This window comes from Sitophilus oryzae, unplaced genomic scaffold (assembly GCF_002938485.1).
Source record: "Sitophilus oryzae breed Bouriz unplaced genomic scaffold, Soryzae_2.0 scaffold_1191_pilon_pilon, whole genome shotgun sequence".
NCBI lineage: Eukaryota > Metazoa > Arthropoda > Insecta > Coleoptera > Curculionidae > Sitophilus > Sitophilus oryzae.
The window spans coordinates 165970-184857 of NW_022145828.1; the positions used below are offsets into that span (position 1 = coordinate 165970).

The window sequence follows — 18888 nt, forward strand, 5'->3', positions numbered from 1 at the left end:
AGTTGCTATGCATCGAGAGTCGCAGTCATCTCGAACTATTCTATTACAGTTAATTAATAATTAATTTAAATATATGGGAAGTTTATTATTATGTGTTTTACGACATACCTGTATATTAGTACTTATTTCTACCACCTTTAGTAAAATAAATTTGTTGAAAAATGATAGATCGTACCCCAAGCAGCTGATTTTTTGTTGTTTTGTGTAACTAAAGTTGGTAATTTGTGTTTTATTTAAAGTTATATATGTATTTGAATTTTATTGATATTTTTTCAAGTTCTTTGCATGAAAATATCGTACCAACATTCTTTAGTCAGTCAGGAGATTGATTTTTGCTCCGTTACCAATGGCAACTAAATATACTAATAACACGGATTCGGTAAACGAATTTATGCCTTTAGCAATCCTCCAGTCTAGAAAGTTTTTATAGGTAGACATGTAATTATCCTTACACTTTTGTGGTAGCAATCCAAGACTGAGCAATCCAAGATTTGGCCGCCTCTGCTATCTTTGGTGGTGTACAGGGCTCATTATCATTCTCATAATTCATTTTTTGATTTTAAACGAGTTCTTGATATGCCATTTAATAATCACTACCTACCATATACAAAGTACTACCTACTTAACATTTGACAATTTTAAACGTCAAAATTAATAAAAAGAAAAGATAAGAAAAACGTCAAATCATCCACGCCGCGCATCGGGATGTTGTGAGTGTCACGTTGGCATAGCAACAAATGTAAAGTAAATGCAAAGTGTGATTTATCCATTTTTATTCATTGGATTTATCATAATTCACTGTTATCAGCTGTTATATTTCACTCTATTACAAATATGGGCACCATATTCCTTCAGCTAGGAAGTAGAATATTGATTTATTATTAAGTGGTCGTAGACAAACACCAAAATAATTGATATTTCTATTTGAATAATAAAAGTATTTTTACAGGTTTACCTTACATTTGCCTATTTTTTTAGTTTTGTCAGAGGTTTATTGTTTTGAGTAAAATCTCAAAATGGATTTTATAACCTAAAAATTCAATCTGCTGATCTGTTTAAATGTAGGTCAAACGTTGACTATTTACATAATAAAGAGCATTGATTTTAAAATATAAAAGCTGCTATAATTGCTCATTATTTAGTTTTATTATTTCACTTTACTAAACTGTAAAAAAGGTATTTAAAATATAGTAGAGGTTGCATTATACTTAGTAGTAACCTACAATGATTAAAAAATCTACAGTGAATAAGATTAATTTAATTTTCGGAAAAATTTTAAAATGTGGAATTATAAAACTTATAAACATAGAGAATAAGGGATGACGTAGGAGGTGGCAACATTGCATCTTCTCGAAGCACTGTAAACAAATTTCCGGTAACTGAACAAGCGGCACTCAAAAGTTTTTCAATATTTTCCAGAAAATGTTCAATGCCCGTGATTTTTCGCAAAAAAAATCACGGGTGTGTTTCTGGGGTCGAAATATACTACCATTTAAAATACTTGCACTTATTTCTGAGATACCCTGTATATTATTTCTGTATTTCTTCAGCGATACAGAGATATACTATTGAGATATTATGATTATTTTGCATTGTTGCGAGTTTTTATACCGAAATAAGTGATAGAGATGAACTAAATAATAAAAAATATTACACAATATTATTATTACAAATAATAAACATATTTAAATAAAAATAATAAAGAAGTGTATCAATTCACAACGTTAATTACGAGTACTATGATTAAAACGATCAATATTGACAAAAAGATACAAACAGTATGGTATTTACAGGGTGATTAAACAAAACAGTACAAAAATAAACAGAACTAAGCACGGCGTCTGTGAAGATAGACGGTGCATATTGTATATTTTCAGATTGTCTGATGGTAAAAAAGCAAATATACTTAACTATTAGCACCTAGGTATTTTATGGCGAGAAGATAGTAATTATTAGCATAAATTTATTTTTGTCATACGCTCCCAAAAACAGCTATTTTACGGACTCATTTCAGTCCGTAAAATGTTTCTTTTTCGGCCTAGGCCGTAAAGGTCGTCATGGCAACCTTTATGGACTAAAATGTCTAAATTGTTGATGAATTTGATTTTTGTGACAAATTTCGAATGACATGTCAAAAATGCGATGAAATAAACAAACTCGTTACTAAGATATGAATTTATAAGCCAACTTTTCTCCAAACATTATAATTTCAAATATGGAAAATTTGCAAATATGCGTTCTAAAAAACTGTAAAAAGCGTATGACAAAAAATAGTGTATGTAACACGTACCTAAATTATGTTTTTTAGGACTCATCTACTATTTCGTCCTAAAAAACATCATTTTAGGTACTAGTTACATAAATAGCTATTTCTAAACAGTATTTTGCAGTTTTTTGTATCAATAAGACGTATTTTTTAGTTTATTTTAAATCTTAATAGCATATAGTTGAAACTATTTTATACTAAGATTATATGGTAAGTGCATTGTATTTTTTATATACGTATTTGTTTATAATAAACATATATTTGTTTTAATTCTCCGTAACTGCAGTGTAGTTTCATTTCTACCCAAAACACGTTTTATTTATATCTTTAGTAAGGATATATAATCATACAAAAATGATATCTTATTTCAAACAAAACAGATAAGTATTACTTATACAGGGTGGTCGAACTGTATTCCGGAAATTTCGACAGCATATTCTACAGATAAAAATAAGTAAAAAAGTTCGTATAAATGTATGTTCTAAAATGCTTAGTTTTGGCGATACAGGGTGTGAAGTTTCATTTTTATTTCGTCTACCAACTAAGCATTTTAGGACACTTAACAATTACACGAACTTTTTTACTTATTTTTTATATGCAAAACATGCTGCCGAAATTTCCGGACTCAGTTCTGACCACCTGTATGCAGGTGTCAAAAATAGTGTATCTAACTTTGTTGGATACTTCTACAGATACAACAAAAAGTTTCTCTTAACATATCCCCTAAAATGATTGCCGAAAAATTTAGCCCTCGAAAGCGTAAATAAAAATAATATTATTTTGTTATTACAATTTGGCCCGCCCTGGTATATTAAATTACTTGTAAAATAAACATGAATTTATCTTAAATAAAATAAAAATAGTATTTTACAGACTTCTTCATCAGACTAAGAAGATTCTTTTATAGGGCAATCAATATTATCATTTCTTATAACTACTCCAGGAGAGAATTTATGCCAAAATTAGACGTAGTTATTATTTGTTTATATTTTAACTCCCTGTATCTGGACATAGATGAACAAGGACAGAAACACAAAAAGTTTATTTAAATGACATCGACACCTGTACTATAGAGACAGATTATAGTTCACTGATAAATATTTTTTGAGGTTAAGATTATTTTGAGATATTTTTGCACGCAAAATGTCACGCGATCTAGTTGTTTAATTAATGTACTTAAATCGAAATTTAATTTGTTTATTTAAAAATAGTTATAAAGCCTGGTTACTTAAACGGTATTATTTAGTTTGTTTGTAAAGAGTTCAAGTGCTTAATCCAATGTCAGCGCACGATGCTTTTTTGGAACAGGAGTAAGTGTAGTGCGAGAGCAAATGTTCTTTGAAACTTTGAATTAATACAGAGTTGTTCCCCACATACGACACGGAGTATTGTAACTAAACGATTAGATTTTTACAAATTGTAAGTTTTGGATTCGTTGAAGGACTATTTGAGCTACAATTTAAAAATAATTTTACAAGATACAGAGTGTCCCAAATAAGTAAAAAATAAAATAGTTGTTTTTTTTAAATAGAACATCCTGTATATTATTCTATTTTTAGATTCTACGATTGAAATAAAGGTAGATCAAGGTTTATCACACTTAAACCTTACCGTTTTTGAAATATTTTCAATTTTATGAAATTGTAGTAAAAATTTTAAGGTCTCATTTCTCCAAGGGTATCAAATTTTTTAATACTAAATGTTTACTGAAGATTATTTATTAATCAGATTTTGTGTTGCCATAATAAAAATTGTACTACCTAATACAGAGTGTCCAAAAATTTATATTAAATAATTACTAGCTCTAAACGGCAATAAATTGTTTAATATAAATGGACATCCTGTGTTTTTTAGGTGAATCAGATGCAAAATTTAATTGTCTATCAAATTGTATTGTCAAGGTGTATGTGGCGCTAAACTGTATTACTGGTTGCCTACCTTACCGCAACGTGTCAAGAAAAATGACGCATTCGCCAGAAAGTAAAAGAATATTACAGAATTCTTTAGAACGTTCCAGAAACACTCGCCAGAGAGTATATAAAGCCCGCGCTTGGCAGTTGGAAATTGTGAATCGGAAAATTTGGTGAAGGAATTTTATAAATAGTTAGTTATTGTGTGTATAAAGTGAGATAATAAATTCGTTAAGTATTTTATCGTGAGTTTAAATTAGTGGACCCACGGAATCCGTAACAGTATTATACCATTTTTTACTTATCTCTACAATTTTTCATAGAAAATCCATGTTCTTACAATTTAGACCTTATTAAAATCTAAAAGGTCAATATTCCATGGGTATAGTGATATACCCATGGAATATTGACATTTTAGATTTTTTTAAAGCTGTTAAGCTGCTTTAAAAAAATATACAGGTTGTAAAAATAATATTTTAAGCCCATATGTTTACAAATAGAAAACTATTTAAATCTTTGTAAAAAAGTATACCAATTAAATATACCACCATTAATTCCGGCGAAAAATTAGTTAATTACATTGGTACTTAATTGTTTTACTTAACAAATTATTCTAAATAAATGTGGATTTGACTCAGAAATCAATATAATAATAAATTATGATTATGAACGTCTCTGTTGTTATAAATAAGCATTCGTCAAAAAATGAAATTTATAAGGTGTTACTTTTTACCACACTGTCTAACACACATACAAAATTCAGTTTTTTAATATTTGGGTCAATTATAATCAACATAAACAGTCAATTAATGTAGTTCTTAGTCTTTGAAAATTTGTCACATCTTTAAAAATAATCTAAAATGTCAATATTTCATGGGTATAGTATTAAATGAGGTCTAAATTATAAGAAAATGCATTTTCTACGTAAACTTGAAGAGATAGGTAAAAAATGGTATACAATTTGATAGACAATTAAATTGTGCATCTGATTCTCGTAAAATATACAGGGTGTTCCATTTAAATTAAACAAGTTATTGCCGTTTAAAGCTATTAATTATTTAATATAAATTTTTAGACACTCTGTATAAGGCAGTATTTTGTTTATTATTGCAATACAATATCTGATCAATAAATAAACTTCAGTAAATATTTAGTATTAAAAACTTTGATACCCTTGGGGAAATAAAGCCTAAAATTTTTACTGCAATTTCATAAAATTGAGACAAAAAGATACAAACAGTATGGTATTTACAGGGTGATTAAACAAAACAGTACAAAAATAAACAGAACTAAGCACGGCGTCTGTGAAGATAGACGGTGCATATTGTATATTTTCAGATTGTCTGATGGTAAAAAAGCAAATATACTTAACTATTAGCACCTAGGTATTTTATGGCGAGAAGATAGTAATTATTAGCATAAATTTATTTTGTAAACAGTATTCTGCAGTTTTTTGTATCAATAAGACGTATTTTTTAGTTTATTTTAAATCTTAATAGCATATAGTTGAAACTATTTTATACTAAGATTATATGGTAAGTGCATTGTATTTTTTATATACGTATTTGTTTATAATAAACATATATTTGTTTTAATTCTCCGTAACTGCAGTGTAGTTTCATTTCTAGAAACACGTTTTATTTATATCTTTAGTAAGGATATATAATCATACAAAAATGATATCTTATTTCAAACAAAACAGATAAGTATTACTTATACAGGGTGGTCCGAACTGTATTCCGGAAATTTCGACAGCATATTCTACAGATAAAAATAAGTAAAAAAGTTCGTATAAATGTATGTTCTAAAATGCTTAGTTTTGGCGATACAGGGTATAGAAGTTTCATTTTTATTTCGTCTACCAACTAAGCATTTTAGGACATACAATTACACGAACTTTTTTACTTATTTTTATATGGAAAACATGCTGCCGAAATTTCCGGAATACAGTTCTGACCACCCTGTATACAGGGTGTCAAAAAATAGTGTATCTAACTTTGTTGGGTACTTCTGCAGATAAAACAAAAAGTTTCTCTTAACATATCCCCTAAAATGATTGCCGAAGAATTTAGCTCTCGAAAGCGTAAATAAAAATAATATTATTTTGTTATTACAATTTGGCCCGCCCTGTATATTAAATTACTTGTAAAATAAACATGAATTTATCTTAAATAAAATAAAAATAGTATTTTACAGACTTCTTTATCAGAGTAAGAAGATTCTTTTATAGGGTAATCAATATTATCATTTTTTATAACTACTCCAGGAAAGAAGTTATGCCAAAATTAGACGTAGTTATTATTAATCAATTTTTACTGAAGTAATACAATTATTTTGTTTATATTTTAACTCCCTGTATCTGGACATAGATGAAAAAGGACAGTACTTTACAGAAACACAAAAGGTATATTTAAATGATATCGACACATGTACTATAGAGACAGATTATAGTTCACCGATAAATATTTTTTGAGGTTAAGATTATTTTGAGATATTTTTGCACGCAAAATGTCACGCGATCTAGTTGTTTAATTAATGTACTTAAATCGAAATTTAATTTGTTTATTTAAAAATAGTTATAAAGCCTGGTTACTTAAACGGTATTATTTAGTTTGTTTGTAAAGAGTTCAAGTGCTTAATCCAATGTCAGCGCACGATGCTTTTTTGGAACAGGAGTAAGTGTAGTGCGAGAGCAAATGTTCTTTTGAAACTTTGAATTAATACAGAGTTGTTCCCCACATACGACACGGAGTATTGTAACTAAACGATTAGATTTTTACAAATTGTAAGTTTTGGATTCGTTGAAGGACTATTTGAGCTACAATTTAAAAATAATTTTACAAGATACAGAGTGTCCCAAATAAGTAAAAATAAAATAGTTGTTTTTTTTAAATAGAACATCCTGTATATTATTCTATTTTTAGATTCTACGATTGAAATAAAGGTAGATCAAGGTTTATCACACTTAAACCTTACCGTTTTGAAATATTTTCAATTTTATGAAATTGTAGTAAAAATTTTAAGGTCTCATTTCTCCAAGGGTATCAAATTTTTTTAATACTAAATGTTTACTGAAGATTATTTATTAATCAGATTTTGTGTTGCCATAATAAAATTGTACTTACCTAATACAGAGTGTCCAAAAATTTATATTAAATAATTACTAGCTCTAAACGGCAATAAATTGTTTAATATAAATGGACATCCTGTGTTTTTTAGGTGAATCAGATGCAAAATTTAATTGTCTATCAAATTGTATTGTCAAGGTGTATGTGGCGCTAAACTGTATTACTGGTTGCCTACCTTACCGCAACGTGTCAAGAAAAATGACGCATTCGCCAGAAAGTAAAAGAATATTACAGAATTCTTTAGAACGTTCCAGAAACACTCGCCAGAGAGTATATAAAGCCCGCGCTTGGCAGTTGGACCAGTTTGAAGTTTGAATATACCGCGTTTGGAAATTGTGAATCGGAAAATTTGGTGAAGGAATTTTATAAATAGTTAGTTATTGTGTGTATAAAGTGAGATAATAAATTCGTTAAGTATTTTATCGTGAGTTTAAATTAGTGGACCCACGGAATCCGTAACAGTATTATACCATTTTTTACTTATCTCTACAATTTTTCGTAGAAAATCCATGTTCTTATAATTTAGACCTTATTAAAATCTAAAAGGTCAATATTCCATGGGTATAGTGATATACCCATGGAATATTGACATTTTAGATTTTTTTAAAGCTGTTAAGCTGCTTTAAAAAAATGTACAAAATGTACAGGTTGTAAAAATAATATTTTAAGCCCATATGTTTACAAATAGAAAACTATTTAAATCTTTGTAAAAAAGTATACCAATTAAATATACCACCATTAATTCCGCCGAAAAATTAGTTAATTACATTGGTACTTAATTGTTTTACTTAACAAATTATTCTAAACAAATATGGATTTGACTCAGAAATCAATATAATAATAAATTATGATTATGAACGTCTCTGTTGTTATAAATAAGCATTCGTCAAAAAATGAAATTTATAAGGTGTTACTTTTTACCACACTATCTAACACACATACAAAATTCAGTTTTTTAATATTTGGGACAATTATAATCAACATAAACAGTTAATTAATGTAGTTCTTAGTCTTTGAAAATTTGTCACATCTTTAAAAATAATCTAAAATGTCAATATTTCATAGGTATAGTATTAAATGAGGTCTAAATTATAAGAAAATGCATTTTCTACGTAAACTTGAAGAGATAGGTAAAAAATAGTATACAATTTGATAGACAATTAAATTGTGCATCTGATTCTCGTAAAATATACAGGGTGTTCCATTTTAAACAAGTTATTGCCGTTTAAAGCTATTAATTATTTATTATAAATTTTTAGACACTCTGTATAAGGCAGTATTTTGTTTATTATTGCAATACAATATCTGATCAATAAATAAACTTCAGTAAATATTTAGTATTAAAAACTTTGATACCCTTGGGGAAATAAAGCCTTAAAATTTTTACTGCAATTTCATAAAATTGAAAACATTTCAAAAACGGTAAGGTTTATGTGTAAAAAAATTGTGTAATATATATGTGTAAACCTTAATCAAATTTACCTTTATTTCAACTGTAGAATCTAAAAATAGAATAATATACAGGATGTTCCATTTAAAAAAATAAAACTATAATATTTTTTACTTATTTAGGACACTCTATATCTTGTAAAATATTTTTAAATTGTAGCTCTAATAGTCCTTCAACAAACCCAAAACTTAGACTTTGTAAAAATCTAATCGTTTAGCTACAATACTCCGTATCGTATGTGGTGAACAACCCTGTATTATTTCGATCATGAAATATTTATTACCAAATTTTAACCTGCACCTTAGTGCGGGTGTCACATAGATTAATAAATTAAATTTACAGTTCAAACATCAAAGTTATGGAAGACCCACCTTGGCAACCAAGCTTCTGGCCAACAATATGCCCCTACCGTTTCTGTCCAACCTACCAAAAAACTGCCAGAGTAGTGGCCTTGATACTTATAGGATTGGTCACGTGGTACACCCTGTATATTACGGTGGGTGAGACGATGGCTCCACCTAGGGGTCGCCTGTTCCAAATCATCCTGGCCAGTGGATGTTCTATGCTAGCAGGATGGCTGGTCAGCTTGACCAATCTGCCTGGATTGATAGGGATGCTTGTGGTGGGGGTGGTTTTTCAGAATTGCGGAATTGTCGATATAGATTCGACTTTTGCGGGGATAAATAAGTTCTTAAGGTAAAAAATGAGTAGTTATTAATGTACAGGGTGTAAAAAATAGTGTGTACCTATGAAAAATATGCCCTAAGAGGTTTTCTGAAGAAGTTACAGCCCTCGAAAGTGTTGATAAAATAGTTATTTATGTATCAACGGAATTATAAAGGCTGTTAATTGCCGAGGGCAAATTTACTGTCCCGAGGGACAATAATTATTGTCCGAGGTTATTTACACTTTATAATTCCCGTGGTACATAAAACTATTTTTAATTTTTATCTGAAGTAATGAAGTTTGGCACTTATTTTTATCTGCATAATATGCTGCCGAAGTTTCCGGAATACAGTTCCGACCACCCGATATAATAACTTAGACATTAGAAAATTATTTTAATATCTATATATGTAAATGTTACGGTTAAAGCCTGATATCCGGTTAATGTCGACATTAACAGGTTAATGTCTGGGTTTGGTTATGTTTTTGGTTGTTTTGTTGTGTGTTATTCTCGTGATTAACCGGGTAATGTCGACATTAACCTGACATCGGACCTTAACCGTTACATAAATATGTAGAAAATATACAGGGTTCTACTTACTCTATAATCAAATTTATTATCTGGTACTTTTCAGAGGTGTGGCTTTACTGATAATCCTAGTAAGAGCTGGCTTAGGATTGGACTTAGGAGCGTTGAAACAGTTGAAATTTGACGTTGTCAAGTTGGGATTCTTGCCGTGGTTGGTTGAGACAGCAGCAGTGGGTGTGATGAGCTACTACTTTTTGTATATACCGTGGACTTATGGTTTTGCTTTGGGATTTGCTATATCGGCAATATCACCAGCAGTAACCATACCATGCCTACTCAGGTATATTGAGTCTCTATTTTTTAATTCCTAGAAAACTAAACACGTAAAAAACTATTTTTACGCGTAAAAACTTTACTCCATATTAAACACTTTACAACTGTTTTTCTTTTAATAATAGGCTAAAAGCTGAAGGTTATGGAGTGGCAAAAGGAATACCAACCCTAGTAATGGCTATAACAACTTTATCAGACGTTTTCTCTGTAGTCTGTTTTGGAATTATACAGAGCTTTATTTTTTCCACGTCAACATTTACCAACCTGATTCTACAATTACCTGTCTCCATCTTGGGAGGAATTGGATTTGGACTAGTTTGGGGATATATTTGCGGATATTGCCCAGAGAGTCATGATCCAATATCAGTAAGTAGTGTCTCCAAAAAAAGTCTTTGTAATGGAACGCCCTATACCGGGTGCGTCTTAAAAGGGGCTTTCCCCTATAACTTTTAGATAAAAATAGGAGATTTGTTATATTAGTATATGACATAAATTAGGATTGAATGACATATTCAATTGTTTTTGGTTACTTCCCGTTTCACCGGAAATGACTACAGCTTTTGATTTTTAAAGGGCATCCTCGGTATTTTTTGACTTAATTTGATAGAAAATTACATTCTGAATAGAATGGCATATCTATATTATATACATATATGTAAACTTTTGACATTCATATCCATTCCATGGCCATGTTAAAAACACTAATTCTTAATCAAGGAGCCTTGGAAAAATAGATTTGATCATCTAATGTTTTCAGTGTCTTATCCTGGCCAGTTAGAAAATGCTCAAATCGTATTTTCAATCATATCTCATTTTTTTTCAAATGGAACGAGGGTGGCTCATTAGCATATTTCGGAAAAGCATTTTTTAAGAATAATTTGATACCACACACTTGGTATTTTGAGTCAAATGTTTGAACCGCAAGTTATAATTTCAAATAAACCATATGCGAAAATATCAAAACACACATATGATATGAGAGTGTTATTTTCTCTAGAATAAAGTAAAAAAATACCGAGAATTCCATTTAAAAATCAAAAGTTGTAGTTATTTCCGGTGAAACAGGAAGTGACCGAAAATAATTGAATGCGTCAGTCAACCCTAATTTATGTCATATACTAACATACCAAATCTCGTTTTCTTTAACTGAAAAAATAAAAAAGTTATAGGGGGTGAGCCACTTTTGAGACGCACCCGGTAGTATTAATTGATTTTTTGATTCTATTAAAGAAATAAAATCTAGAAAAGTCTTCATCTAAAGGATAGGCAACCTTAATAGTATTTTGAAGAGACATGAATTCTCCATTGAATGTCGGAATAATATACTGGGTGTTCCATTTAAAATGAAAGTGTAATTGCTTTTAAAAGAGACCAATGTTTGATATTAATTTCTCATCGACTCTTTTCTCGCCCTGTATGACTTTTTGTTTTATTTTAACTGCACAAGGTAAATTACAATGTAGGTAGCTTCTACTAAAATTTAAAATGTGTACTTCATTTTTAGAAAATGCTGAATATGTTAAAAAGTTTACGTTTTAGTCATATGCATTTTTATTTAATTCAGTTTTATTTCCTAGAATTTGAAAATCAATAATTAATATACGGGGTGAGTCTTAAATAAGTGCAAATATTTTTAGGGCTACTTTCGACCCCTGAAACACGTCTATGAGTTTTTTTTGCTAAAAAAGTTTTGAAAATTTTGAGTTTTTTTTTAGTTTTTATTCATGGGGATCCTTACCTACCCCAGAAACCTGATGCATGGGATATCCCAAATACACCTGCACCATGCAAAAGGGTCTTCCGCCACAATCACAAGACTCTTTGAGAAAAACCAATATGTAATGGTACTAGCCCAGGAACCCTGGGTGTACCAGGGACAAATTAAAGGGTTGTCTGGAAAAAATTCCAGTGTAATATATGATAACACGCAGGAATTTCCCCGAGCCTGTATTCTTATAAGAAACAACATTAACTACACATGTGTTTCAGAATTTACAACCCGAGATCTTGTTCCAATCATGGTTCAACTTAATATCGAGGATTGTAGCAAAAATATCGTGATTGCCTCTGCATACTTTCCGGGTGATGGGCAGACACCGCCTCCGGAAGTAGAGGAGCTCGCGCGATTTTGCAGCCAACGGCGACTACCCTTCTAAAGAAGGGTCAGGAAATAGCTACACTCCATCTATTAAACATTACAAGAAGCAGCTTAGCGATGGGATATATACCAACCATCTGGAGATGAGCGAAAGTCATCTTCATACCCAAAATAGGCAAAACTGACTGGGCTAACCCCAAATCATTTAGGCCTATTAGTTTCACATCGTTCATATTAAAAACGATGGAGAAAGTAGTGGACAACCATATTAGAGTAAATCATCTACAGGTTAAACCACTGCAGGATAGTCAGCATGCATATAGAGCGGGCAGATCCACAGAAATTGCTCTGTACCAGTTAACTGAGCTAATAAAGGCAAGTCTGGATAGGAAAGAAACAGTACTTTGTGCCTTCTTGGACATTGCAGGGGCGTTTGACAATATACCTCAGAAGGTGGTCAAGCGATCTCTTGAAACAAGAGGGGTGAACAGTACTATAATTCGCTGGTTTTGGAAAATGCTCACAACACGAACAGCAGAGGCTGAGATAGGTACCAAAACTGTAGTTGTTAAGACAACGCAAGGAACTCCACAAGGTGGAGTGACCTCCCCCCTACTGTGGAGCTTGGTAGTAGATGAACTACTGGAAGAATTAACTCTAGCGGGAATACACTGCATAGGGTACGCAGATGACATAGTCATCATTGCACGGGGGAAACATGAAGGCACCCTGTGTGATATTATCCAAAGAGGATTCCGCATCGCTGAGAGATGGTGCAGGACTGTCGGGCTGAGTATTAACTCAGATAAAACCGCAGTAGTGCCATTCACCAGAAAGCGAAGTTTGAAAAACTTGAAAAGAATCCATCTAGATGGAAAGGAAATACTGCCATCACAGGAAGTGAAATATCTGGGAATAACCCTGGATAGTAAACTTCTCTGGAACAGGCATATTAAGAACATTACCAGCAAAGCCACAAAGGCTCTCATGATATGCAGAAGACTGGCGGGAAATAGGTGGGGCTGCGCCCCTAACATTTTGCGCTGGATGTATACCATGATAGTAAGACCCATGATTACTTATGGAGCAGTTGCTTGGTATACAAAACTAGAGCAACGTACAGCAAGGCAAACCCTGTGCAAAGTACAGAGACTGGCATGTATCTGCATCACAGGTGCCATGAGAACATGTCCAACAGCAGCAATGGAGGTCATTCTAGACCTAACACCACTGCATATTGTCGTCGGTAGTTATGCCAATGCGACAATGATTAGAATGGTCATTGACGGAAACAGTACTGGGAGAATTTTCAGGTCAGGGGCTTGGAACACCCTCAAAAAGAAAATTCCACTTCTCCAACTCCCAGTGGATGACATACCAAGAATTTACAACTTTGAGAAACACCTCACTGTAGTATTGAGTAATAAAAAGGATTGGAAGAAAGAAACGCTTACTCAGCATATAAAAGACCATACCATCACGTGGTATACTGATGCTTCCAAAACCAAAGCAGGGACAGGGATAGGAGTATTTGGGCCGAAAACTGAATACTCCGAACCAATGGGCACCTACCCCAGTATCCTTCAGGCAGAAATTTGCGCTATCGAAAGATGCGTACAATTTATCTTGGATAGGAACTATCGAAAACAGGAAATTGCCATCCTATCCGATAGTCAAGCAGCACTTAACGCGATCAACTCAGTAACCATCAATTCGAAGTTGGTCAAAGAATGCCTAGAGAAGCTCAATAAATTAGGCAAAGAAAATAAAGTCCTCCTACTCTGGGTGCCTGCTCACCAAGGGATAGAAGGCAATGAAAAAGCAAATGATCTAGCTAGAAAAGGAGCGAACACTACACTAACTGGACCAGAACCGTTCTGTTTTCCAAACGGGAACCAACTGAAAGCGGAACTGAAGAATCTCAACCAACGGTCTAAGACACTCGAAAAAGTTCCTTAGAACTTATGACCGAGAAAAATCAAAGGTTTTCCTTGATTTAAGTAAAAACAATCTTCGGATTGTCACGGGGTTTCTAACAGGACAGTGTCTCGTCAACGAACACCTCAGTAGGCTGAAACTGAGAAACGACGGCGAATGCCGATTTTGTGGGGAAAATGGGGAAACACCGGAACACCTTATCACTGAGTGCGCCGAGACGACGACCATTTGTGCCATGAACCTTGGTACGTCTGATGTCGAGGATGGAGAGCTGGCCTCTGTGGATCCGTCTCAGATACTGGCTTTTCTTAAAGCCCTGAGACTATGATGAGTTATAACTCGTTATAACTCAAGAAAGGGGAACACACAATAGATCTATAAGGTCGCGGTGATTAACTCCCCTCCTAAACATTCTACATTCTAGTTTTTATTCAAAAAACATAATCTATAATATCGCAACATAGGTAGTAGATTAAATTTATCCAGAAAAAATCCAGTGGTTCTCAAAATTTAAGCAAAAAATTATGTTTTCTTTTAATTTTTAAAGTAAAATAACTCAGTTATTTTGGACTTATTTGAAACAGTGAAGAGAAAATATGTTGTTTTTTTATCGAGATCTACCAACCCTGAAAATATTTGGACTTATTTAAGACTCATCCTGTATAGGGTGTTCCATTACAAAAAAATATGTTAGAGCAAAATTTGTCTTTTTTGTAATGTTTAAGTTGGTCCGTTACAATAGTTACTTCTTTTTTAGGCATCTCTTAGAATATTTCTACAATTTGCTGGAGGTATTTTGTCAGTATTCGCCAGTGACGCTGTTGGATTTGGAGGAGCAGGTCCCCTGGCCTGTGTAGTAGCCCCATTCGTGTCGGTCCTATACTGGACCAAGCAAGGCTGGAAACTGGGAGACAACCCTGTAGCTATTAGCTTCAGAATCCTCTGGTTCATATTCGAACCTGTTTTGTTCGCTATAACCGGTGCTCAGGTCAGGATTACTCAGTTGGATGGGAATGTCATGCTTATAGGTAAGTTTAAAAAAGCGACAGACAAAAGATTTTTCTATTCCTCAATTGGCATTAAGGTCTGCTTATTTTTCACAGGTTCTGGAATATTATTGGCTGCATTATTTATAAGGGTAATAGTAACAATCATTTTGGATTACGGATCTGCTATGAACTATAAGGAAAAATTATTTTGTGCAGTAGCCATGTCTACGAAAGCCACTGTTCAGGTAAATTCGTTTTAATATTTGTTTTTTACTAGCTTCAGAATCAAAATATCAAAATGTGTTTTTTCATAATCATAAAAAAACATTAATACATTTTATTCTAAAAAGGATTGGTCATAAAAATTTCGTGTGTTTTATGGAATGTCTCGTTTATCAGAAGAGATACAATGATGCGATTTCACATTACTTTGCTCCTTATTTATGAAACTAAATATGCTACACTTATGTTTGTCCTAACCTCCTTAGTTCCAGAAATACAGGGCGAATTTGTGATGCGCAATAGTGAATAGATGTTCAATACAGATAAGATGCACAGTAGGGAACGCAACGTCTACCGGCAGCCAGACGATACGCACGCTGTTCAGGAGCATAGCAAAAGATATATTAAAAAAAAAGCTTTCTTAAAATTCATCCTCGAAAAAGTTGCTAGCTCTTAGACTACAAGTAAAACAGCGAAATCCTTATGGAAATGAAAATATAAAATGACACCAATCATCAGCAAATCGTATATCCGATGAACGAAGGCATGAAAATTCAATAAATTTAAAAACTGCGTAATTTTTTAACCAATCGAAGTCTTTAAATTCAACCAGTAAAATTAATATCGTATCATCTTATCGTCGGATAACGGATGCATGAAAATCAAGCTTTACGCCCACAAATAAATGAACCACTGGCATTATCATCAAAATCATTAAGAAAAAAAATCGTAGATAGTAAAAAAAAGAAAGCTAAAAACTAAATTGGAGTTGCTTGCTTTGCATATTATGAAATGCTTGTTTTTATTTCTGACTGCAAAAAAAATCTAATTTTTAGGCTGCTTTGGCTCCAGTACTGATCGGTTTGGTACTCGACACCAAATCGGATGAATACGTTTATGCAGAAAAAGTAATGATGATCTGCATACTGTCCATCGTACTCACCGCTCCACCTATGGCGATATTCGTGGAAGTTTTTGGTCCAAAACTGTTGAAGAATGACACGAATGAAGTAGTCAAAAGGGATGATTTGGGAAATTCAGTCGAAATCAGAGATGTATACAGACCAGGACAAACTGATGTTAGTTGACACGATTTATAGTAGATAGGTATAGAAAAAAAGTACTTAGATTCTCGAATACCTCGATATTTTGATGTTTTAGTAACTAGGTGTAAGTACTTGTAGTACTTTAAGTGCAAGTTTTGTTCAAATGTCGTAATAAAGTAATTTATTTTGATTAGCAATAGTTTATATGTAACAATACCTGATAAAGAATCATCAAGCTTAGTTATTATATTCATGTAAACATTAAAATTTATTTATTAATAAAAATGCAAAATTATCTTTATCTATATAGAGTGAGTCTTAAATAAGTGCACATATATTCAGAGCTGGTAGATCTCGATAAGAGAAAAGCATTTTTTATTTACTGTTTATTTTTGAATAATAAAAAAATTGTTTAAATTCTCAGAACCAGGTACTGTATACTGTATTTTATTCTGGATTTTAGTTTCAATAAATTTAATATACCCGTACTATCTACCGGATGTTTCTCAAAAGTGGCTCACCCCTACAACTTTTTTTATTTTTTCAGATTAAAAAACGAGATTTGATATATTGCTATATGACATAAATTAGGATTGATTGACGTACTATTCAATTGTTTTCGGTCACTTCCTGTTTCACCGGAAATTACTACAACTTTTCATTTTTAAATAACACCCTCTGTATTGTTTTACTTCATTCGATAGAATAGAAATTTCTCTGAATAGAATTATTAGATATCATAATATGTCAACTTTTGACACTTTTGTATATGGTTTATTTGAAATTGTAAAATGCGGTTCATAACGACAATTTGGCTCAAAATACCAAGTGTGTAGTGCAAATTCCTCTTGTTCCGTTTGAAAAAATTGCGATATGATTAAAAATACGATTTGGGCATCTTTTAACAGGCCAGGAGAAGGTACAAAACACATTGGAAAATCAAATCTATTTTTCCAAGGCCCCTTGATCAAAAATTAGTGTTTTTAACACAGCCATGGCACTCTAGATTGAAATTTAATATACGATTTTTTAAGCGAAAATGTTGAAAGTTGACATGTGATATGTCATTCTATTGAGAGTGTCAATTTTCTATCGAATAAAATAAAAAAATACCAAAGGTGCCATTTAAAAATCAAAAGTTGTACTCATTGAAACAAGAAGTGACCGAAAACAATTGAATACGGCAAACAATACCTAACCTAACCTAACCATACCATATTTCGTTTTTTTTTATCTGAAATTATAATAAAGGGCCAGTTTTGAGAAACCATCCAGTATATTGCCAAATTATCAAGATATTATATTTAACTTTGTTTGATTATTGCTTCAACTAATATTCCTCTAAAATATAGCAACATTGCAAGATAGAAATTCAAACGTGATGTTTGTAAACAAGCATTTTGAAACGCCTCTTGGTTTACTTATTTCTCTGAAGATGAAAATATTTATTTAAATGTTTCTTACATTTTTTTAGAATTCCGATACTCACGGCATTCTACTTACCAAAGAAAGAGAAACAAGTTATGGAACATTCCAATAAAAAAATAGGACAATAAATAACACCATTAATTTAGAATAAAGCTTTTTTTAATTTTTCACAGTGTTTTTTATACATATACATAATATTATATTCCTACCTATATATTAAAACAGTCAAATACTCATAGCCTTTTTGTTAATTTAATTTGTTTTTTTCTTAATTTTTAGGCATCTTGATATATAAATGTGCGTGATATAATATATTTTTTCTGTGATATTTGATATATTATTCAATGACACATAATACATTTAATAAAAAATATTTTTGTTGTTTTTCAAAAACAATATTTACAGTATAATATATTATCACTTTTCTTTAACAGTAAATATATACTACAAATAAATTTCAAGAAAAAATATCATTTTCATATATTTTTTTCTATACTATTATGATTAAAAATCGCTATAAAATGAGCGTATATATACAGGGTAAAACACTGTTCTAAAAAAGAACTAATTTTTTTCATAAGATTTAGTAACCACATTAAGAAAAGTAGTATATAGTTGTAGGTTTACCAACCCAAAAACTACGCTAACATTGTGTCCAACTAAGTCTAATTTAAAATTAGACCTTTCTCGGCATAATGGTTCACCCTGTATAGGTGTATAGTAGTTCAAAGTTGTTAGAATAAATAGAATTTATAGAAAGATAATAATAACTACTTAGATACGTACTTCTTTCTGAAAATACAGTATGGTAAAAAATAAACGGCGTCGAGGTAAGCACAGAAATGACTATCGACAATAATTATTTTGTACGGGTTTGCAACTAAT

The 18888-nt window shown here is 31.6% G+C and overlaps 1 protein-coding gene across 3 annotated transcripts in view; it reads left to right on the top strand.

The window, feature by feature from the left end:
• The first annotated feature begins 3380 nt into the window (after positions 1–3380).
• The window catches only part of LOC115891725 (advillin-like), a 57121-nt gene continuing 41613 nt past the window's right edge, over positions 3381–18888 (top strand). Inside the window, exons 1-6 of one of the 3 annotated variants that reach the window (XM_030912265.1) lie at positions 3381–3576; positions 9097–9450; positions 10056–10289; positions 10408–10648; positions 15076–15346; positions 15422–15552. In XM_030912265.1, coding sequence (XP_030768125.1) covers positions 3545–3576; positions 9097–9450; positions 10056–10289; positions 10408–10648; positions 15076–15346; positions 15422–15552 — 1263 coding nt within the window. In that variant the 5' untranslated portion in view covers positions 3381–3544. Of the gene's footprint in view, positions 3577–5420; positions 5712–6655; positions 6852–9096; positions 9451–10055; positions 10290–10407; positions 10649–15075; positions 15347–15421; positions 15553–18888 lie in introns of those variants that run through there. The other 2 variants (XM_030912266.1, XM_030912264.1) reach the window with 2 other exon arrangements.